We start from the raw sequence: 25,620 nt of genomic DNA on the forward strand, positions 1-25,620 counted from the left end.
AAACCCACGCAGACACGGGGAGAACATGCAAACTCCACACAGGGAGGACCCAGGAAGCGAACCCGCTCCTAACTGCGAGGCAGCAGCGCTACCACTGCGCCACCGTGCCGCCAACAGTGGCTTCATTAACTGTGAAATGTAAAGAGTTTGAAACCACAAGAATTCTTCCTAGATTTTACTGTCCAGCCAAACTGAGTAACTGAGCAAGAAGGGCCTTGGTCAGGGAGGTGACTCAGAACCCATTTCCATTAGGACAATCATCTCAGTAGCACTCCAACAATCAAGTGCATATGAAAGCACTTGAGTTTGGAGTTTGCCAAACACCATTTAAAGGACTCAAAGCAAAAGGAAAAAGATCCTTTGGTCTGAGGAGGCAAAAATTTAATTCTTTTTGTCTGCCTAATTCCATCCTTACAGTGACACATGGTGGTGGCAACATCAAGCTATGGGGGTGCATCTCAGTGGCAAATACTGCGAGACTGGGTAGAATTGAGGGAAGGGTGAATGCTTAATTTCTTGCCCTGCCTTAAGGATTCTGTTTTCTGAGTGACTTGGGACTTCTCTTTCCAAGGGGAAATTCACAAAGCTGCTGAAAAGGCTGCCACTCTCAGAGGCGCCTGAGTCATACCTCTTTGTTTTCATTGTTGTCATTTGATATTTTTGTAAATAAATCTTCACTTTAAAATGAATTTTTGTTGGCTATTCAGACAAGTTCTTCTCTAGTAAGCTGGGTATTCCCACCCCCACCCCCCATGTTTGAGGCTTTTTGCTAAATTCTGGGACTTTCCTAATTAATTTGGTACCTCTCCTTGTTTGGTGCCTGCTAGGCTGAAACCTGCAGATTGCAGTGAGGTGTAAACTGGCCTAGGTTAGCCTTATCTTGACTGGCTAGTGAAGGTCTTGGCCATACTCATAAAAACAGAAAATTAACATTGAGTTTTTGATAACAATCTCTGAAACATTTTCCTACACTGTGAGAAACTGTAAAAATAATGTTCATGTTATTTTACAACAGGAGCTTTGTGTGTTTGCTCATTTTTGGGCAAGGGTTGGAGGGGTGGAGTCTTTTTTATATGTGTTCACACTTTTCAGAGAAGCCTTCTCCCCTCTTCTCCACCTCCTCTCCACCAATTTTAAAAACTGCCAAAGAGTTTTCTGTCTCTCTCATTTTATCTTCATTTTGCTTTAGAATACTTAATCTGTAAGAAAAGAAGCCATCTGGGAATAGAATGGTCATCAGCATCAGCACAAAAAGTTATACAACCTGGGTATCACTATATATTTTCTGTTAATGGTTTTGATGCAAATACATATAATTTTTCAATTAAAAGCTTAAAGCCTTCACTGTGGCTGACTGTTACTTATGTCTCCAAGACGTTCAGATTGTTCCTTCCTTGTCCAACCGAGTGAATATGAGTTTATTATTGATTGTCTCACACTCTAAGTGATAAACTAAGCTGAAGTAAAGTAATGGAAGTAAATAAAGTCCTAGCCAAAGAAGTAGCCTGCTACGAGATGTCCCTAACATTAAACATGAGGGGGACAACATGGAAAAAGGTACAAGTAAGAGATTACAAGTAAAAGATATATAGCTGGTTTTGAGATTTACATTTAGAAGGAATGAAGCAGGTTTGAAAGCATTTCATGTACAATCTAGAGCAAGTTCACCCTAAAATTTAAATAAATTCTAGAAACAAAAGGAAATTAAAGAAAACTAAACAATGAATACATAAGGAAGTAAAAGATAAATTATAAGTGTAATGTATAAGATAAATAACTCCAGAGCTAACCACAGGAATCACTGTATAAGAGCATGAGATAACAGTTAAAAAGGATACTAGAAAAGCTAAAAGTCAGTTAGACAGAAACATTGTAGAAAAGACAAAATATAGTCCAAAGAGATTCTTTCACCATTTTATTAGTAAAAGAATGATCAAAGAGGAACTGAAATGTATTAGGGACAGTAAGTGTGACATAAAATATTGCAGACAGTGAAATAGCAGAAGCTCTAAGTTCCAGTTTTTCTGGACTTTTCATATGTGAAGATCTCTATAAACTACCAATAGTTTTAGGGCATATTGAAGTACTTGAAAATTTGGAAATTGTTGAGTTAGAGGTGCTTAATGATGTTGATGCAGAGATCACTGCACACTAGGGAAATTCCAATGACTAAAAGTTATTAAATGTCTCATTAAAAAAGGTTATTTGGCTCATTCAAGTAACTATAGGCCAGTAATTTAAACATGGATCAAGAGTAAATTAATAGAAGCAATTATTAAGGAAGAGATCAAGTATCTCTTAGTCCACAAGGGTTTAGATGGGGGAGGTAGTATTTCAGCATTTTATTGAAAAAGCTATGATGAAGCAACAGAAGCATAAGCAAAATAATATAATCAGAAATGTGTATCTATACTAATAAAAGGCAAAGCCCTCACTGACTCACTGACTGACTGACTGACTGACTGACTGACTGACTGACTGACTGACTGACTCACTCATCACTAATTCTCCAACTTCCCGTGTAGGTAGAAGGCTGAAATTTGGCAGGCTCATTCCTTACAGCTTACTTACAAAAGTTAGGCAGGTTTCATTTCGAAATTCTACATGTAATGGTCATAACTGGAATCTGTTTTTTGTCCATATACTCTAATGGAGGAGGCGGAGTCACGTATCGCGTCATCACATATTACGTCTCCTACGTAATCACGTGAACTGAAAAAGAGGAAGAGATTTACAGCACGAGTCAAACACGGGAATGAAGGTAAATGACGTTAATTGTTGAGTGTCTTTTAATGCTGTGTAAGCATACATATTAACACATGTGCAATTAAACGTGTGCATTTACGGGGTGATTTCTCAGGCTTAAAAGCTCGCCTTTTATTAAAAAGGTAAATGCAAACTCTTTTCATTCTGAAGGGCACAAACCACGTTAGATTTCAGCAGTTAAACGCGCAAAAATGTCGGTACACCAGATAAATAAGCGCAACATATTATCAGTTGTATTGTATGCTTACAATACATATAGAAATGTGTTAATCGTTAACTAATATTATGGGATGGTGTTTTTCGACTCGCGCCTTGATTTAAACGATTGCATGTCTTGGTGGGTTTGCATAGCTTATTGTCAATATCTTTACACCTCTTTTTAAGATTTAATTTAAAAAGGTTTTCTTTTCTTCTTAATTAAAATTTAAAAGCAATACTTCACCGCTGCGAAGCCCCTCTAGCGCCGACGTCCGAGGTTTCATTACCGTAAGCGAGTGCAGTGAGTGTGTACGCCTGATGAGCCAAGAATAAGGGGGAAACACGTGTCGCGTACTCTTTGCATTATTTGACAGTAAACTGTTTTCAACCATTCTATGATCTGCTTCTCACAAATGAAGGCACTGTGGCTGATGTTAGCTGACTTGCTGGCCAACCATAAGCGTTACCTAGTAGATAACCACCCACTCACTTCACTCCCTTACGGGAATCAAACCTCGGACGTCAGCGCTAGAGGCGAAGCCCCTAAAATTGCGCCACGGCGTGTGGTTCGTTTATTTGACAGCATGTAGATCGGGGTAATTACATTCACGGCATTCGTAGTCCAATTCACAATCTGATTGTATGGGTGGTTACCTACCAGGTAACGCTTATGGTTAGCCAGCAAGTCAGCTCGAAGTGATCACTCGAGTGAAGGCAGCTTCACAAAAAAACAGATCCTTAACAAACTGTTATTGGTATATTTTCCCTCAATTTTGAAAGGTTTTCTTTTCTTCTTAATAAAAATTTAAAAGCAGTACTTCGCCGGTGCGAAGCACGGGGATTTGAGCGACTGACGCATACAGACATATTCATGAGTGCATGTACTTCGGAAAGAAAGCACCGGGTAAACCTAAAGTTTAAATTAAGTTCATAGACCTACAAAAGGTTGCCATTGATTTGAGGCAAGATTGCTTTTCTCCTGTACAACTATATGTTGCATTCTTAACAGTAAGCTTGCACGGCTTGGACATATTACAACCGGAGTGCTGAACTGACAACGTGGTATACAAACAGAACTATAACAATCGTAATAAACAAACAAAAAAAAAAAAAGCGAAAAACCCTTGGATTTAATAAAAAGGCTCCTTCCTTGGCAAACCAACGAAAAAGGAAGTCCTTATATGGCATTCGTTTATAAAACAGCGGAAAAGCTGTGTTAAGGCTGCTTCACAAAAAAACAGATCCTTAACAAATTGTTATTGGGATATTTTCCCTCAATTTAAAAAGCTTTTCTTCTTAATAAAAATTTAAAAGCAGTACTTCGCGGGGATTTATCTATATATATATATATATATATATATATATATATAGATCTATATATATATATATATATGTATATAGATGTATATAGAGATATACATATATAGATATAGATATATATATATATATATATATATATATATATATATATGTATGTATGTCTATATATATATATATATATATATATATATATATGTAAGCTTATAAGTACTGCCTTACTCCTCTTTAAGAAAGGAAGATGTAATGATACTTGATTTAAACGATTCCATGTCTTGGTGGGTTTGCGTAGCTTATTGTCAATATCTTTACACCTGTTTTTAAGACTTTTTGACTGAAACGGTCTTTCACGAAAAAAGTTAGGGCTTTGCTACAAGATACACCCTCCACAAGTTAAGGAAGTAAAAATAAAAGTGTATATTTCTGTTTTATTTAAACCTTTTAAGTTCGTATGCATAGCCCCATTTGGCTGTTTTAGTTTTTTTTTTTTCTTCAGTAATATTTAATCTCTTTAAAGAAAAAGAACATATGCATTTTACTTTTTCTGTATCTCTTTAGTAATATTTTAGTGTAAAAGGATAACCAGTATTTAAACCTTTTATGTTACTTTATAAATTTATTTTACACAATGTTGAAAAATGAATAAGAAAGCTACATATTTTTGCAGCTGCTGCTTTAATTTTCAGTGAAATGAAAAAAGCTCTCCCAAGAGAAAACGTCAATGAAGAAGAAACAGTTTACACTACCTAAAAAGGAGAAACCCTCATTTATAAAGGTTTGCTGCAGATGACTTAACTGAAAATCAATGAATAGTTCCTATGTGTATAATACATATTTATCTATTTTACTTATGCCTTTATTCCAGCAACTTGCAACATCTGAGGTACAATTTGTTACATTACTTTTGTTTTTTGCAGCACAGGCAGGTGAAGTGACTTCCTCAGGGTCACACAGTGGTGTCAGTACCAGGATTTGAACTGACAAGCTCCGGGTTTGCTGAAATATTACTGAAGAAAGAAAAAAAATGAAAACGGGCAAATGGGGCTATGCATACAAATGTCCATCCATCCATTATCCAACCCTCTATATCCTAAATACAGGAGCCAATCCCTGCCAACACAGGGCACAAGGCAGGAAACAAACCCCGGGCAAGGTGCCAGCCCATCGCAGGGCACACACACCCACACACACCCACACACCAGGGACAATTTAGAATCACCAATGCACCTAACCTGCATGTCTTTGGACTGTGGGAGGAAACCGGAGTACCCGGAGGAAACCCAGACAGACATGGGGAGAACATTCAAACTCCACGCAGGGAAGCGAACCCGGGTCTCCTAACTGGCACCTTTCACTGTGCCACCATGCCGCCTGCATACAAACTTAAAAGGTTTAAATAAAACAGAAATGTATACCTTTATTTTTACTTCCTTAACTTGTGGAGGGTGTATTCTGTAGCAAAGCCCTAACTTTTTTCATGAAAGCCCCTTTCAGTCAATAAGCCTTAAAAACAGGTGTAAAGCTAAACTTGCAGCACCGCTATTCAATTACACTTGCCTAATGCCTCTCCTAAGGGGACATACTGTGGGATCTAGGCATCCGTCAAAGCACCAATCACAGGCCCGATTAGAAAGCCGGAAGCTGTGATTTGTCGTCTCCCTCCCATGTAACAATCACAGCCCGTGTTACAACGCACTATGTATGTATGTATATATGTATATATATGTATATGTAGATATGTGTATATATGTATATGTATATATATGTTTACATAACCTCTTTAACACACTACTTCTCCGCTGCGAAGCGTCGGGTATTTTGCTATATATATATATGTGTGAATGTATGTATGTATGTATATATATATATATGTCTATATATATATATATATATATATATATATATATATATATATATATGTGTGTGTATATATATATGTAGATATGTATATATTTATATGTGTATATATATGTACATATGTATATATATATATATGTAGATGTGTAAATTTGTATATGTATATATATGTATATGTGGATGTGTATATGTATGTATATATATGTATATGTAGATATGTATATATATGTATATGTATATATATGTTTACATAACCTCTTTAACACACTACTTCTCCGCTGCGAAGCGCGGGTATTTTGCTAGTCTATATATATAATTCACTAAGCCAGAAGACAAGTAGCCAACCGTGGAAAGCACGCCGGAAGGGGCGTGGATTCACTAAGCCGCCGACAAGTAAGACACCCATGGCGCACGCAGGAAGGAGCCACGCCCACCAACTCTAAGACCATTGGATGCGACGACAACTCGCAGAGCCACGCCCACCAACTCGGACGCGACGCCTCGGAAAACATGCCGTCATTTCTGTTTGTCTGTGCCACAGTCCACATGCAGCTCTGAGCCACATTAACTTTTCATTAGTCAACCTCAGTGGAACCTTGGTTCACACAGGCAGCACGACAGAGGCACAGACAGGCAGCCCGAGAGAGAGACAGAGGCACACACACAGGCAGCGCGACAGAGAGAGCCGCGCAATCCTTTAAAACTGAGGTTAAAACACAATGAAGGAAGCAGTCTTTAAAAACCAATAAGCCCTGTGCCTCTTTTTCATTAGCGTCTCACCTGCTTCACCGCCCTGCAACAGTCGAGACACTTTCTCAGCAGCTGACCTTCTCTGTGCCTGACTCCACTACTGTCAGTCGCCTGATTAAAAATGGTGAACTCCTGCAATGTGACTATCTTGGTTGGCTTTTAAATAAAGTTCGGATTTGTTCAAATGTTCCTTTTTTCCCCCTGTGCTTAAAACTCATTTTAAAAAAAAAGTGTTTATACAACTGCTGCAATGTTACAGAGAGAGAGGGCTTGCGTGCTTCTGAGAGACAGAGGGGGAGGGGGCTCGCGTGCTGCTGAGAGAGAGAGAGACCATGCAGCTGAGCAGGGAGCCTGGGTGTTTGTGTCAGTGTTATTCAATGTTTTTACTATTACACTGTGCATTCTATGGTGTAATGATTAACTATATTTGTGCTTATAAATCTTTAAAAAAATATATTTACATACAGTTCGTATGGTCTGGAATGGATTAATTGTATTTACATACAATCCTATGGGGGAAATTGCTTCGGTTCACGACCAAATCGGTTTACGACCAAAGGTTTGGAACGAATTATGGTCGTGAACCGAGGTTCCACTGTATATTGACTCTAGAAAACATGATCAGCAAGTCTTTGATAGGCTGCAACAAAATGATGAAAGAACGGGCACATTTTTTTCTCACAAGCTGGGTGGGTGGGTGTTAGTTAGTTAATTAGTTACTCGAAGGATTTCAAGATTTAATATGCACAAGCGGTAACCCTGCAAAAGCAGCCCAAACCAGAAAAGACGGCTGGCAAAAAGTGGCTGACAAATTAAACGCGTGTGCATTGTACTTACTGAAAGCGGCGTTACGGATTTTGCAAATGTTCATTTTTTCCCTCTGCTTAAAAAACATGATTATGCGGCGTATACCACGCGGGTTGGTATGCAGCGTGTAAAACAGTTTGTTTGTCGCGGATAATTTGCCTTTTACTTTAACACGAAGACAATTTCCTGTTAGATTTGCCTTTGCCATGACAATTGATAAGGCACAGGGCCAAACTTTCAAAAAGATGTGCATGTATCTGCCAAAACCAGTTTTCAGTCACGGACAGTTGTATGTTGCTCTCTCCAGAGTTCCATCTTTTCATTCACTTACTGGTATGCCTGCAGGAACACGTGCAGCGAGCGAGCGAGAGAGAGCGAGCGACACACACACGCATACAGGCGCGCGAGAGAGAGAGCGCTGGACACATAAGAATAATAATACTTCATTACATTGATATACCAGTGTTTTCAGTATTCAAAGCGCTATCCACACAGGGAGAAACCGGGAAGCGAACCCAAAATCTTCCACAGTCCCCTTACTGCAAAACAGTAGCACTACCATTGCGCTACAAGGCAGTTAAAGAATGCACCGGCCTCGATTTTGCTTTCACTTCTGTTTACAGCAATTGGATCATAGCGTGCATTGTTGCAATGTTACTTTTCTTGGTGGCTTATTACATTACGGATGTTTCACATGTTAATTTTTTTCCCTGTGCTTAAAAGACATTAAAAAAGTGTTTCTCAACTGTGACTCCGGAACAACTCAGTACGCAAGCTATATTAAGCGTCAACAATGAAGACTCGCTACACCTTAATGAACAAGTGCTGAAACTTATCCCTACTGACGAAGTAACTTTCACCAGCATGGCCTCCATCATCACAGACGATCCCGCTTTCAGTCACGGACAATTGTATGTTGCTCTCTCCAGAGGTCCATCTTTTCATTCATTCACAGTGGTATCCACAAACCCATCCCATTTGGACAACTGTGTTGTTCAGCAAGTGTTCACCCATCAATACATAATTATGTGGCGTATGTTACGCCGCGGGTTGGCTAGTATGATATAATTTACAATACAATACAATTTATTTTTATATAGCCCAAAATTACACAAGAAGTGCCACAATGGGCTTTAACAGGCCCTGCCTTTTGACAGCCCCCAGCCTTGACTTTCTAAGAAGACAATGAAAAACTCACAAAAAAAACCTTGTTGGGAAAAAAAATGGAAGAACCCTTGGGAAAGGCAGTTTAAAGAGAGACCCCTTTCCAGGTAGGCTGGGTGTGCAGTGAGTGTCAAAAAAGGGGTAAATACAATGCAAAACACAGACCAGAACATGATTAATCCTCAATACAATATAATAGTGCAACAGAAATATTACAAGTACAGGGTAGAATCATGTGGGTGCAAAATTGGCTGGAAGAAAAGGGTTATGTTATGAGAAAATGTTTCTGAATTATGTAATGTTAGAAATGGTATGATTCAGAGATCAGTACTAGGGCCGCTGCTCTTTGTAATATATACAGTATATAAGTGATCTTGAAAAACTTAAATAATAAGCTGGTAAAGTTTGTATAAGATACTAAACTAGGTGGAAGAGCATGAGACTCAGTCTGTCTTGCCAGAGCCAGTGGTCTGACAAGGCTGAGAAGCCATTACTTAAAAAAAGAAACTTCAGCATCTAAACTCTTGGGTCAGAATGAGTAAAGGACACCAGAAAGCAAGCTGAGGAAGCAGCAGAACAGCACTGACAAGGATCAAGCAGCAAAAAAAAAACAATGAGTGCACTCCAATGCCATGAAGATTCCGTCACTTGAACCCAGAGCAACAACAAAGCAACACATCCACACAACAACATTGGGAATAATCCATAAAGACTTGCTATCATAAAATTATTTATCTGTGCCAAGATAAAGCAGAATTCCAAATACCAGTAAACAGCCAGCCTATATATATGCATTTATCACACTTTTATAATCCTTGAGTTCATCAATAAATTGTAACATTCTTTTTCTTAAAACAAATGTGTAGTGTTACCTTGCCAGAAATGCCAGAAGACCCACCTCCTACAACAGGGAAAGGGAAAAGTAAATTAGAAGCCTTGTCCCATTATTTGATAATTAACCAAGTTAAGATTTCTTTTTCAAAATCCTACACAAACTAGTGAGGCCTCACTTGGAGTACATTTTTGATCTTCCTATTACATACAGTATGCATTTTAAGTAAACTGAGAGGTGAAATGATTGAACTTCTTAAAATTATGACATGGATGAGTGCAATGGATTCCAGTTGTTACTTTTAAATAAATTCTTCCTCAACAAGAATAAGAAAAAACAGGTGAAAACTGACAGATTTTGCTCAAATATTGGAAATTTTTTCTTCAAACAGAGCCATGTGAAGTAAGTAACCAAGTAGTGTGGTAGACAATAGTACTTTAGGAGCCTTCAGTTCCTGACTTGATCTTATTTTGAAGAAACTAGGTGAATAGGACTGGCTGGTTTGTTGGGCTGAATGTCCACTTCCAATCAAGACTACTGTAGTTTTTGCTGCTTTACTGAGGACAAGTGTGAAACAAAGAATTACACTGTCTTTTTGACATTCAGCAATAAACCAACTAAACTAAATATGGAACCAAAAATTCACAGTTATTAATATTGTTTCTATGCATTTAGAGTAGTAATCATAGTGGAAACTTTCTTCAGCTCTGCAATTTTCTTCAATTCAGGTATATTGTTATTTCACGTAGAGTGTAAATCAAAATGAATATTAATCATTAATATTTAGAAAACAGTACATTTATTTTAAAAAATGCTGCTAATTAGTACTGCTTCTCTTTGCTAATGCGTATATATTTAATAGAGAGCATTTCAAGGTCTTTGATATAAAGAATTAATTTTTTTCCTAACACCAGTACTGAAAATGATTTAAATTTACTGAGTTTTGCAGACCTGCAAAATCTTATTCTAGATCACTCTCAGTGTGCTGGGGTCAAATAGGATGAAGTGACAAATTTTACATTTTTACACAAAGCAATATAAATAGATAAAATGATAGACTCTTGACCCAACCCTTTGGATTAGGCAAGGATCAATAAAACAAATTACTCGATAAATTATACTGTAGAAGTTTTCAGTTTGGATAAAAGCAAGTATAGTTTAAAGTCTTCAAATAAAGAAGCACATAGAAGGTACTAATACTGTATATAACACTTGATTGTGCTTGAAATTAATTTGTTCTGCTTTATTTTGATTTAACATACATATTTTTGATGTTGTTTATCTAACAAGAATTGTTCTCAGTAGCTAAATATGTAAATTTTAGCCAGTCGAGATCATTTGTTTTCTGAAAAATTAAGTTGCAGGAATTGGAGCTTATACTGGCAGCATTGACCTTAAGGCAAGATCCAGTCCTGTATTGTGCACCAGTTTATGGCAGGGCATGGCCACTCAATGTAAAATACTGAGTTGCCAGTTTACCTAATAAACAAAAATGCTCTGTGATCAGTCAGTTAATTATCAGTTTTGCCTTTGGAAATGCTAGTAATTTAATTAAAACAATTCACAAGACACCCACCCAGTGGACACCAAAGTACATTGAGTCTTGTACTGGGACACTAGACAATGATTATTATCATAATGACAATGGAGTCATAAAGAGGCAAAAAAATAATGGCCATATAATAAAGTAAATGTTTGTTTCCTTTCAAGCATATTTTGTCACATGACTATTACTAAAAGAGAAAAGTGGGAGACTAAAGTATTGCTAAAACAATACTCTGTTTGGTCCATATTCCAAATCTTTGTACTCAGTGTAGAGTGATGGAGCATCTGACACCTATTCCTGAAAACATTGGATACAAACAGGAACAATCCCTGGAAAGGATGCCATCCCATCACAGCAAGAACTGGCTTGTGCATGCATGCACATGTACACACAGGTCAACTAAGTACTGCTAATCCTTCTAATCTGCATGTCTGTGGGCTTTCAGAGGAAACCAGTGCACCCAGAGGAAGCCCACAAGAACATGGGGAGAACATGTAAACTCCATCCTTCAAAATGGGAATAGATTTCTGAGGTATATTACTGTCAGTGGAAATGCTTAGTTTAACCTTTAGTAAAGCTAAGAGAATTTCTTGGGGTGTGGCTCAAGGATGTGATTTTTGAAAGCATAGTATGAAACTTCATTTAACTTTGTTATTTAAATCATGGCACCAGTTAATGGAATGAAGCAATTAAAATGAATTAATCAATGTAGCTTATTTACCTTGTCTTAAGCAAAATTAAAATGTTTTTCAAATGAGATACACCATTAGCAACACATTTTTCTAAAGGAGTTTTCAAATAGTTAAAATACTCCAGTTTCCATGTAACAGTTCAATTAGCCAAGAAAGAAAGCTAGATTACTCCTAGAAATGTATGCAATGTGTGTTATTTATATGGATGACGACAAACCCTGCTGAATAATTTAGCAAACAGTCCAGTTTGAAATGTTTAACTCAACTGACTAACATTGTGTTAAATGTTTACTTCTTGTTTCACCATTTTGATATTTTCTGGTGTTCTTGCTGTTCTCAGTGGTCTAAAAAACATGTCAGTCACACTATTAGTAGACTGATATTTGTTCAACTACTTTAAAATAGTGAGAGATGAAGAAACCTTCATGTTGAGCTTAATACAGAATCTGAATTGCACTTCAGTTGCAGATTTAGATTCTTTTTTTTATTTAATTGATTTTATTGAAATCACACAACATTCCATACAAATAGATCAATATTTGCAAAGATAGGATTGAAAACAAATCAACCCCCACCCCTGAGAAAGAGAGCTTGGCCAGCAGAGTAAAACTGAAAGCTAGTAAAAATATGTAAATAGATGAATTAATAAGTGAATAAAGATAAATGGAGAAGAAAAAAAAGGGGAGAAAATCTGCTTCCTAAGTGCTTTAAAAGCTTATTCTAAAATGTTATTGATTAGATCCTGCCAGATTTTGAAAACGTTCTGCACAGATCCTCTAAGTGAGAATTTGATTTTTTCCAATTTCAAATAGTATATAACATCAGTTACCCACTGACTTAGAATAGGTGAGTTAGGATTCTTCCAGTTGAGCAAGATAAGTCTATGTGCCAGTAGTGTAGTAAAGGTAATTACAGTTTGTTTGTCCTTCTCCATTTTAAGCCCATCTGAGAGTACACCAAACAAAGCTGCTAATGGGTTAGGAGGGATTGTGACACCAAGGCTGTCTGATAGGCATTTAAAATTTTTTGTCCAGAATGATGTTAATTTGGTGCAGGACAAAGCATGCGACTCAGTGAAGCTAGAACTTGATTACACCGTTTGCAGGTTGGATCTTGCCCTGGAAACATTTTGGACAATTTTAAAACAAGACAGATGTGCTCGATATATCATTTTGAGTTGAATATTGTATGCTTTGCACATATGGAGCTCAAGTGAATTGCTACCTTCCACTCCTTTTCTGAGATGCTGAGTGAGAGATCCTTTTCCCACTGTCCTTTTGGATCTTTGAAAGGGAGTGACTGTAAAATGATTTTATATATTGCAGAAATGCTGTCTGAGTACTCGAGACTGAGCAATATTTTCTCCAGCATAGAGGGAGGTGGGAGGTGAGGAAAATTGGGCAGGTTCTGTTTAACAAAGTTTCTGATTTAAAGGTAGTAAAAGAAACGTGTTGCTGTAAAGTTAAATTTGGAATGTAATTGTTCAAAGGATGCAAAGACGTTGTCTATGTACAGATCTCTAAGTGATTTAATCCCAAATGTTTTCCAGACATTAAAAACTGCATATGTTTGCGAGGGTGTAAAAAGGTGGTTCTCGTGCAGAGGTGCCACAGATAAAATCTTCGCTATCTTAAAATACTTCCTATTCCTACATTGGTTCCATATTCTGATTGAGTGAAGCACAATTGGGTTGTTAGAATATTGTCGATAACTTGCATTTATTAGGGTACAAAGCAGGAATATAAATATAAATATAAAGAAGTACTGCAGGATTTTATTTCTATTGTGGACCAAGCCTGTGTATGTTCATCTATTTGTGTTCATGTCCAGGTTTTTATAGTTTGTATGTTTGCTGCCCAGTAATAAAACTGAAAGTTAGGAAGAGCCATGCCACCTTCTGCCTTAGGTCTTTGTAGGGTCGCTTTTTGGATACATGGATGTTTAGAATTCCAAATAAACAAGGTTATGGTTGAATCTAATTTCTTGAAAAACGATTTATTGATGTATATTGGAATGTTCATATTCCAATTTTCATCTTAACAATTTTAATTCTTCCAGCTAAAGTGAGATGAAGGGTTGACCATTTATGTAAGTCTTGCTTAATTTTTTCCATACAGACGGTGAAATTTTGTTAATAAAGAGCTTTATGTTTACTTGTGATGTTTACCCCTAGGTATTTAAACTTATCTGTGATGATAAAAGGGAAGGTGTCCAATCTAATATTGTGTGTTTGAGAATTCACTGGAAAGAGCACACTTGTATTCAAATTAATTCTGAGCCCAGAAATCTTTTGAAATTCTGTTAGTGCTGTTAGGACTGCAGGCACAGTATTTTGTGGATCTGATATATACAGTACCATATTATGTGCATATAGAGACATTTTCTGTTCAAGCCCTTCTCTAATAATCCCCTTTATCTCATAAGCATTTCAACAGTGAACTGCCAGTGGCTCAATGGCAATTGCTAAAAGCAGTGGTGACAAGGGGCATCCTTGTCTGGTACCACATTCTAGTTTAAAGTAGTCTGAATTAATGTTGTTAATACAAAGTAAAACTTCTGGATTGGTAAACAGTAGTTTGATCGATGCACAAATTTTCTAGGCCAAACCCTAATATCTCCAAAGTAGTGAAAAGGTAGTTCCATTCAATCATATCAAATGCTTTTTCTGCATCCAACGATAATAATATCTCTGGGGCGTTTGACTTTGCGGGTGAATATATTACATTAAACAGCGTTAAAGATTGGAAGCTAAGTGTCTGCCTTTAATAAATCCAGTTTAATCTTGTGATATTACCAAAGGCAGCACTTTCTCCATCCTTCTAGATAGGACTTTGGAGAGTATCTTAACATCATTATTCAGAAATGAAACTGGTGTGTATGATGCACATTGTAATAGTCCTTATTTTGTTTAGGAAAGGCGATGATTAATGCTTGGCGAAATGTTTGAGGTAGAATTGTATTATCTCTAGCTTCCGTAAATGTTGCTAATAAAAGGGGAGCTATATAATTCGTCAGGGTAGCCATCAGGACCTGCTGCTTTCCCACTCTGAAGTGACATTGTAGTATCTATTAATTAGTGGCAAAGGTTCATCCAATTCCTCTGCACTGAGAGTATCTATTTGTGGTATCTGTAATGCATCCTGAAATGCATTAGATTGTGTCTTGTCTTCTTTAAACTCAGTAGAATATAAGGACTTGTAGTAGTCTCTAATTGTGTGCATTATATTTTTATGGTCAATGATTTTGTCTCTGTTTGTGTTGCTGATTGCTGGGATTGCATTGCGGACTTCTTGCTTGTGGATTTGTTAAGCTAAGATCTTATTAGCTTTCTCTCCATGTTCATAGTATTGATGTCTTGATTTTAAAAAAAGTTGTTCAGTTTCTTTAGTTGTTAAGAGATTGAGTTCTGAATGCAGAGCCTGCCTTTTCCTATGGAGAGCCTCACTTGGACACCTGGCATGTTCTAGATCTATTCTAGTAATTTTGCTGGTTAGATTTGATACCTTCTTGGTTTCCAATTTATTTCTGTGGGAAAAATATGAGATAATCTGTCCTCTTCAGAAGGGCTTCAGGGTTTCCCAGAGTATTTCTGCAGAGACCTCTGAGGATGTATTTGTCTCTAGAAAAAAACTGATTTGTTTGGATATAAATTCTGTAAAGTTCTCGTCTGCTAATGAAAGTGGGTTAAGACACCATCTGCGAGATGAGTATGTGGGGCATAATGATTTTAGCTCCAAGATCAGAGGGGCATGGTCGGAAATAACAATAGAGTCATACTTGCAAGATTTAATCGTAGGCAAGAAATTGTTATCTACAAATAAATAATCAACTCTTGAGTAGCAGTGATGCACTGGTGAGTAGAAGGAATATGCTATTGAGTTTGGGTTTAGAAATTTCCATGGGTCTCATAAGTTGTGGTCAGTTACAAACTGTGTAATTGTCTTTGCAGTGTTAGATGTCATCACCCCTGTGAGAGGAGACCTATCTAGGTCTGGATTTAAAACACAAAGTCCCCAGCCATTATAATTTTATGGAATGGATGCAAATACATTTTGGATGAAGTCCCTATCATCCACATTGGGTGCATAAATATTTTTTAGAATCACTTTACAGTTAAATAAATTACCCATGACAATCACATATCTCCCTTCAGATTCAGATACTACATCTGATACTACAAATGAGACTGTTCTATGTATAAGAATTCCCACACCTCTAGTTTTCTTTGTAAAGCTGCAATAGAACATTTGGCCAGTCTAGTCTTTTTGCAGCCGGAACTGATCCTTTCTTAATAAGTGGGCCTCCTGTAAAAATAGTATTTTAGCGTTTAAACCTGTTAGGTGAGAGAAATCTTTCTTTCTCTTTAATTCGTGATTCAGGCCTTTAACATTCCAGTTCACAAAGTTAACTGTCTGGTCATGGAGACATTGATTCTGAATTTTTGATGTAATTTTGTAGTCTTAACTGAAAGTGAGACATCTTTGACCTTAGTTTCACATTTTCCCTGAAGTTATTACCACGAAGCCTATTGTTACGTTGGTACTTATAATTATAAGAAGAAGATCACTTGAAACTGGAATCGACAAGTTATCGTGACGTACATCACTTTGTGCTCTAAACTGGAGACAATGAAGTGGCCCGGGGTTCTGGGAGATCTGAGCTTTCGTCTGTCTGCTCCGGGTCAATCTCTGTAAGGCCATACCTTGAGGTTGAAATTGGACTTGACTAGGCTTGGGTGTATCTTTGAATTTCTTTTCTGTTTCTTTCTGAGCCCCTTTCATACCGCTCATGTTTATATATGCTTGCATATACTGTAATAGAACCTCCTCGAGTTGGGTAAATACAGGATACCTCGGGATACCAAAAATAAGAGAAAAATGAACGCTAACGGAGATCTGATTCAGGCGTCCATCTCCTGCAATGAACGAAACCATGATTTAGATTCAATGTATGCCATAATAGCAAACATATAATGAGGAACTGACAAGCTATCAATGATCACGGAAACTTAATTTACTGGAGATCCTTGGATTCTTGTCAGTATATACAGTATTGTAGCACTCTGACTATTCAACCAGCCACCAAAACTCACAGTAACTCACAATTCTGAAGTATAAATTAGAAATATATATATCTGAATTAGAACTTTGCAGATACTTAAACCCATTCAAAACTGAACCATGTAGCACTTACAGTAAGACTGATTAAACAGACAGCAATCAGGACACTGGTCTCCCAAATTGTTTTTTTTCTTCAAACAAAGCCTTCATAAACCAAAAAAGATTATACATTCTGACATATCATATTGAACTGATCACTGCTGGACTCTAAATCTCATCTCAAACAAACTGCTCTGTTGACATATTTGCATCTTTTAAATGAATGCTATGTATGGATATAAACTCTGTATCTTAATTGACTTGAATCTCATCTTTCGGATCATTCTTTTAAAATCCTGAAAAACAGATTGCGAGGCATATTTTTGCAATTTGTTAGCTTGAGATAATTAGGATCAGAAGTGACATCAGCCTGGGAAAGAAACACTGATGTAATGCAAACATAACAGTGACATTAGGATTATTTTCATGTAGTTATTATTAAATCTTAGTAAAGGAAGGTCTTTAAAGAGCATGCAGCACAGAGACAAGCAAACAGAAGAGAAGCAGAGAGTGAGAAGATCATCACCATAACCAAGTCAAGACAGTTTCATTTCAAACTTAAATTAGCATGATACAAGACAAGTTTTAAACAATATAAATAGCTAGATTGGGAGCTTATTTCAGTTGCTTTTCTCTTTTCATTAGATAACAGTGTCAGTCATTTTGTATTAAGTAATTTTTCAATAGCTAACTATTGGATATTATTCCATTGTATACTCTGTGGTCCACCAGGCTGGCACCGCCAGCCGAACCTGATATAGACATGCGTAGGACACAAGTTCAATGCACACCCTTGATTTTATTTTCTTTTTCCCTTGTGGGAAAAACCTTCCCCGTTCTCCACAAGTATAACAAAGTCCTGGCACAAGCACAGAACAAACAATGAATCCCTTCCTTTACTATTTTCCTTCTCCTCCTTCACTCCTCAGGTCAAGCTTCGTCGCTCCTCCTCCCAACTCTGGCTCCTTTTATAATGCACCCGGAAGTGCTCCAGGTGCTTGATTACTCGTTTCCTGCAGCACTTCCGGGTGTGGTGGAAGAACTGCCCGTAAGGGCTCAGCAGCTCCTGCTGCAGCACCCCCTGGCGGTGCCTGCGGATCCCAACAGGGCTGCACCACACTCCAACTCTCATGCAGCCCTGCGATAGTCTGAGGCACTGCTGCAACTCAGGGGGGTTGCCATCTAGCGTTCCAGGGGAGGTAATGCTCTGGCCACACTTGCTCCCCTGGTCCTCCCAACGTAGAGGTGTCCCAGCCAGGTAAAAGCCCTGGCCGCACGCTGCAACTCTCAAAAATGTTATGTTTAAGAAAACTGAACAGCCACCGACCTTCCACCATTAATGCATAGAAATTGATGCCATTTTCACATTGTTTGATTTGGAATCTGCTGTGTAAGCTATTGAGTCACAACAAGCCTATTAGGGCTCCATTTTTAACTCCAGCGTAAAGTGTTGTTAAAAGGCACGTATTTAATATAGTCTATTAACACATGTAATTCAACTCTATTATCAGTTAATTTTTAATATGACTCATTGTTGCAGAAATATTTAATAAACATAAATATGATAACTGAGTCTTCAGTAAAGGAACATTTCACATTTTTATTTCCAACTTTTATATCAGTTAACTTAGTTGATGAACACATCTGCATACATTTTCTAACTTGTTTGGATTTCTGTTGCAAACTTTTCAATTCTTGCTCAGCTATGAAAACCACAGGAGATTTTTCAATCAAATGAGGAAACAAAAGGTCAAGGTATATAAAGAAGACTTACAGGTTTACTGACCAGAAATTAAAGAATACACCTGTGGCAAGAAGGTTATTTGTGCCAAATGTAATTTGCAAAATCCGACTGCTTTGTTATTACTGTGGCTAACTGTGTTGAGTGTTTTCTCAAGTTCACATCAGGAGTTTCCAGAGACATGGGATAGGTTTTCTACATCATATATTCCTGTGCACCTGACCTACCACCACCACCCCACCTGAGCCAGTCATAAAGCAGCTGCTATAACATTTGATCTCCACAAGGTGGTCATCATAGGTTATGCCCAGCCCCAGATTAGCATACCAAGAAAAGAAAAAAATGTACATGAATTAACCTTCTGAGCTTAACTAAATTCATTGCCTGAAGAAGGGGCCTGAGTTGCCTCGAAAGCTTGCATATTGTAATCTTTTTAGTTAGCCAATAAAAGGTGTAATTTTGCTTGGCTTTTCTCTACATTCATAATGGCTAACACGGTACAACACCCTAGTACTATAAATTCATCACTAAATGATTATATCCCTGTGCCTAAAAGTATTCAGACTATCCACACATATTGTAATAACAAAAATATGTTAAACAGGACAAAATAGAAGGAACAGAACAATAAAGGAGAGGCAGAGAGTCAAGAGGTGGGTGTCATATTTACTATATTACAATTTCTACCCCCTCCCCCAGTTATACGCTGCCATGAAGTAATGGTCCATTTATCACAGGGGTCCTCAATCACAGTCCTGGAGGGCCACATTGGCTGCAGGTTTTTGTTCTAACCCGGTTGCTTTATTAGAAAGCAATTCTTGCCAATAATTTAATTTCATGGTTTGTCAGTGGTTTAACTCTGCTATGTCCAGTAATTCTCATATCCTAGATTTTCTTCCCCTTTCTGAGGATATCATCCAAATGATTTGAAGGCTGAAATGGATGAGTAATTCTCAGTCTTTCACTTTTTTTTCTTCACTTTCCTTCCAAGTATTTAATTAAACCCAATAGTGCATGATAAATACACACAGGTGTAAATGGTAACAAACTAAATGGAAAAATGCTGGTTTCTTTTGTCATTTGCATGTTATTGCTAATTAGGAGCAATTAAAGAATACAGCTGTTTAAGACTAAAATAAGCAATAAGGGTTCAAAATCTTAAGGAGCGAGACAACTAAAGTAAAGCAGAAGTATTACTTGAGCAATAAGTGCTTCTTATTAAGCAATTGGGTTGGAGCAAAAACCTGCAGCCACTGCGACCCTCCAGGACCATGATTGAGGACCCCTGATTTATCACATGCTAATAAGAAACTAAAATATTTGGGTTTCTGCTATATGCACCAATCATGTGTTGTACTTATTCATGAGTTAAGGCTATTAATTCAAATAAATAGCTCACAGTTAAAAATAAATCATAATTAGTTCATTAAATATAACTTACCTCTTCTTGAAGCTTCAAAACTATCAAAGAGGTTAATTCTTTGAATATCATATGTTAATGTTGTGTTTGGCATTAATGTCCTATTTCTGTTTATATTTGTAATAGCAAATTTGAAGGCTAACTCTTCAATGCTTATTGGTTCATTTTCCATGGTTTCAAAAATTCCTCCTGTAAAAAAGTAGATATATTTTAGTGATGATAGCAACAGCATTTATACTAAATATGCATATATTACCTTAAAAATAGAACAAATACAAATTGTACAAATATAAAAAACTAGCCAACCCGCGGCGTAGCATATGCCGCATACCTATGTATTGATGGGTGACCACTTCCTGAACGACACAGTTGTCAGTACTTGTAGTCACAGTTGAGAAACACTTTTTTAATGTCTTTTAAGCACAGGGGAAACAATGAACATGTGAAACATCCGTAATGTAATAAGCCACCAAGAAAAGTAAAATTGCAACAATGCTATCTACAAAAGTGAAAACAAATTCGAGCCCCGTGTATTTTTTAACTGCCTTGTAGGGCTGTAGTAGTGTTGCTGCTTTGCGGTAAGGAGACTCTGGAAGACTGCGTGTTAGCTTCCCGGTTCCTTCCTGTGTTTATAGTGCTTTGAATACTGTGAACACCGCTATATCAATGTAAGGAAGTATTATTATTCCTATGTGTCCAGCGCGCGCGTCTGTATGTATGTGTGCGTGCGTGTGTGTGTGTGTGTCACACGCTCTCGCTCTCTCGCTGCACGTGGTCCTATAGGCAAACGCCGCAAAAATAATATATTGATAGCTGAACACTTCCGGAAAGACACAGTTGTCTAAAAGGAGAGAAAAAAATGAACATTTGCAAAATCCGTAACGGTGCTTTCAGTAAGTACAATGCACACGCGTTTAATTTCATTCAGCGATTCAGTTCCGAGACAAACATGCCTCTTCTTACCTGGTCCTCCCCCGTCCACCTTCGTTCTCTAAGCTTACACACCCCCTGGTCATGTGTTCGCTTGCAAGAGCAAGTCACGGAGACCCGCCCACCAACATTAAGACCATGGCGTAGTTGAGAAACACATTTTTAATGTCTTTTAAGCACAGGGGAAACAATGTACATGTGAAACATCCGTAATGTGATAAGCCACCAAGAAAAGTAACATGCTATGCTATGCACAGATGTGAAAAAAAATTCAATCCCGCTGTATTTTTTAACTGCCTTGTGGGGCCGTAGTAGTGTTGTTGGTTTGCAGTAAGGAGACTCTGGAAGATTGTGTGTTCGCTTCCCGGTTCCTTCCTGTGTGGATAGCGCTTTGAATACTGAGAATCAGTATCGGTATATCAATATAACGAAGTATTATTATTCCTATGTGTCCAGCGCGCTCTCTCTCTCGCGTGCCTGTATGTGTGTGTGTGTCACACGCTCTCGCTCGCTGCACGTGGTTCTGCAGGCAAACGCCGCAAAAATAATATATTGATTGCTGAACACTTCCGGAAAGACACAGTTGTCTAAAAGTAGGGAAAAAAATGAACATTTGCAAAATCCGTAACGCTCCTTTCAGTAAGTATAATGCATACGCTTTTGTCGGCCAGTTTTTGCCAGCCGACCATCATTCAGTGATTCAGTTCCACGACAAACATGCTTCTTCTTACCTGGTCCTCCCCCCTCCACCCTCGTTCTCTAAGCTTACACACCCCCTGGTCATGTGCCCGCTCGCAAGAGCCCCGGCCACCAACTTTAAGACCATTGGATGAAGCAGGTGAGACGCTAATGAAACAGAGGCACAGGGCTTATCGATTTTTAAAGACTGCTTCCTTCATTGTGTTTTGAGAGGGAAACATGCAATTGTCCATGACTTACAATTGGAGGACAGCCGACGCTAATGAAACAGAGGCACGGGGCGTATTGGTTTTTAAAGACTGCTTACTTCATTGTGTTTTAACCTCAGTTGTAAAGGATTGTTTTAAGGATCCCATGGGATACCCCTCGCAAACCGTTTTTCACGCTGCATATGGCGATTCACCTCCGCGAGAAACATGCCTCTATGAACAGTCAACGTGGCTCGGAGGTGCATGTGGCCTCTACGACAGACGAATATAAATGACGCCGCTTTTTCTGTGTCGTCGCGTCCGAGTTTGTGGGCGTGGCTCTGCGAGTTGTCGTCTCATCCGATGGTCTTAGAGTTGGTGGGCGTGGCTCCTTCCTGCGTGCGCCATGGGTGTCTTACTTGTTGGCGGCTTAGTGAATCCACGCCCCTTCCGGTGTGCTTTCCATGGTTGGCTACTTGTCTTCTGGCTTAGTGAATTATATATATAGATATGTATATTAAAATTCTTAAGCAGTGTTTTTATGTTTTTCTCCATTCTGAGATTCTTAATTTCTGTTTCTGTATTGCTAGTCAAATTCAAGAGCCTTAAGAACTTGAGTTTAAACTCAATAGCAATTGTGATATCCTATGTAGTGGGCAAAGTGGTCCCAACCTATACATTCTGGATATTTGATAGTTCATGAGCCAAATGGGATCAGAAGAGAGATGATACACAGACCAAAACTGAAGGGTGAAAGGTGCAGCTTTTTTACAACAAAAACACAGCAGTATCAGGTGGGCGTTGTTTCATTCAGTTAAAAAGCAACTAAAAAAATTGTGTATTTATATGGTGTGTAGTACACTCCCTCATTTCATCCATCCATCCATCCATCCATCCATCCATCCATCCATCCTTCCATCCATTCTCTTCCACTTATCCGAGGTCGGGTCGCGGGGGCAGCAGCTTCAGCAGAGATGCCCAGACTTCCCTCTCCCCGGCCACTTCTTCTAGCTCTTCCGGGGGAATCCCAAGGTGTTCCCAGGCCAGCCGGGAGACATAGTCCCTCCAGCATGTCCTGGGTCTTCCCCTGGGCCTCCTCCCGGTTAGACGTGCCCGGAACACCTCACCAGGGAGGCGTCCAGGAGGCATCCTGATCAAATGCCCGAGCCACCTCATCTGACTCCTTTAAATGAGGAGGAGCAGCGGCTCTATTCTGAGCCCCTCCCAGATGACTGAGCTTCTCGCCCTATCTTTAAGGGAAAGCCCAGACACCCTACGGAGGAAACTCATTTCAGCCGCTTGTATTTGCGATCTTGTTCTTTCGGTCACTACCCATTGCTCATGACCATAGGTGAGGGTAGGAACATAGATCGACTGGTAAATTTTTCACCACAACAGACCGATGCAGAGCCCGCATTACTGCAGATGCCGCACCGATCCGCCTGTCGATCTCACGCTCCATTCTTCCCTCACTCGTGAAAAAGGTCCTGAGATACTTGAACTCCTCCACTTGGGGCAGGATCTTGCTACCAACCCTGAGAGGGCACTCCACCCTTTTCCGGCTGAGGACCATGGTCTCAGATTTGGAGGTGCTGATTCCCATCCCAGCCGCTTCACACTCAGCTGCGAACCGATCCAGAGAGAGCTGAAGATCACGGCCTGATGAAGCAAACAGGACAACATCATCTGTAAAAAGCAGTGACCCAATCCTGAGTCCACCAAACCGGACCCCCTCAACGCCCTGGCTATGCCTAGAAATTCTGTCCATAAAAGTTATGAACAGAATTGGTGACAAAGGGCAGCCCTGGCGGAGTCCAACTCTCAGTGATAACGGTTTCGACTTACTGCCGGCAATGTGGACCAAGCTCTGGCACCGATCGTACAGGGACCGAACAGCCCTTATCAGGGGGTCCGGTACCCCATACTCTCGGAGTACCCCCCACAGGATTCCCTGAGGGACACGGTCGAATGCCTTTTCCAAGTCCACAAAACACATGTAGACTGGTTGGGCGAACTCCCATGCACCCTCCAGGACTCTGCTAAGGGTGTAGAGCTGGTCCACTGTTCCACGACCAGGACAAAAACCACACTGTTCCTCCTGAATCCGAAATCTCTCAGAACCCCCGAATAGACTTTTCCAGGGAGGCTGAGGTGTGTGATCCCTCTGTAGTTGGAACACACCCTCCGGTCCCCTTTCTTAAAGAGGGGGACCACCACCCCAGTCTGCCAATCCAGAGGCACTATCCCTGATGTTCATGCGATGTTGCAGAGACGTGTCAACCAAGACAGCCCTACAACATCCAGAGCCTTGAGGAACTCCAGGCATATCTTATCCACCCCCGGGGCCCTGCCACCAAGGAGTTTTTTGACCACCTCGGTGACCTCAGTCCCAGAGATGGGGGAGCCCACCTTCAAGTCCCCAGGCTCTGCTTCCTCATTGGAAGGCATGTTAGTGGGATTGAGGAGGTCTTTGAAGTACTCCCCCCACTGACCCACAACGTCCCGAGTCGAGGTCAGCAGTGCACCATCCCCACCATATACTGTGTTGACACTGCACTGCTTCCCCCTCCTGAGACGCTAGACGGTGGACCAGAATCTCTTTGAAGCCGTCCGAAAGTCATTCTCCATGGCCTCAACAAACTCCTCCCACACCCGAGTTTTTGCCTAAGCAACCACCAAAGCTGCATTCCGCTTGGCCTGCCGGTACCTATCAGCTGCCTCCAGAGTCCCACAGGACAAAAAGGTCCTGTAGGACTCCTTCCTCAGCTTGACGGCATCCCTCACCGCCGGTGTCCACCAATGGGTTCGGGGATTGCCACCACAACAGGCACTGACCACCTTACAGCCACAGCTCCAGTCAGCCGCCTCAACAATAGAGGCACGGAACATGGCCCATTCGGACTCAATGTCCCCCACCTCTCTCGGGATGTGGTCAAAGTTCTGCCGGAGGTGAGAGTTGAAGCTACTTCTGACAGGGGGTTCTGCCAGACGTTCCCAGCAGACCCTCACAACACGTTTGGGCCTACCAGGCTTGACCGGCATCCTCCCCCACCATCGGAGCCAACTCACCACCAGGTGGTGATCAGTTGACAGTTCCGCCCCTCCCTTCACCCAAGTGTCCAAGACATGTGGCCGCAAGTCCAACGACACGACCACAAAGTCGATCATCGAACTGAGGCCTAGGGTGTCCTGGTGCCAAGTGCACATATGAACACCCCTATGCTTGAACATGGTGTTCGTTATGGACAATCCGTGACATCCAATTACAAGTCCAATAACAAAACACCACTCAGGCTTAGATCGGGGGGGGGGGGGGGCATTCCTCCCAATCACGCCCTTCCAGGTCTCACTGTCATTGCCCACTTGAGCATTGAAATCTCTCAGCAGTACGAGGGAGTCCCCAGAAAGTGTGCCCTCTAGCACCCCCTCCAGGGACTCCAAAAAGGGTGGGTACTCCGAACTGCTGTTCGGTGCATATGCACAAACAACAGTTAGGACCCATTCCCCCACCCGAAGGTGGAGGGAGGCTACCCTCTCGTCCACCGGGGTAAACC

The 25,620-nt window shown here is 39.8% G+C and overlaps 1 protein-coding gene across 1 annotated transcript in view; it reads right to left on the minus strand.

Annotated features, from left to right (window-relative positions):
• The window catches only part of LOC114651160 (glutamate receptor ionotropic, kainate 1), a 694,443-nt gene that overhangs the window by 569,646 nt on the left and 99,177 nt on the right, over window positions 1-25,620 (minus strand). Inside the window, exon 2 of the mRNA XM_051925745.1 lies at window positions 20,271-20,438. Within this exon, the coding sequence (XP_051781705.1) occupies window positions 20,271-20,438 (168 nt within the window). The remainder of the gene's footprint in view (window positions 1-20,270; window positions 20,439-25,620) is intronic.

Source organism: Erpetoichthys calabaricus, chromosome 4 (assembly GCF_900747795.2).
Source record: "Erpetoichthys calabaricus chromosome 4, fErpCal1.3, whole genome shotgun sequence".
NCBI lineage: Eukaryota > Metazoa > Chordata > Cladistia > Polypteriformes > Polypteridae > Erpetoichthys > Erpetoichthys calabaricus.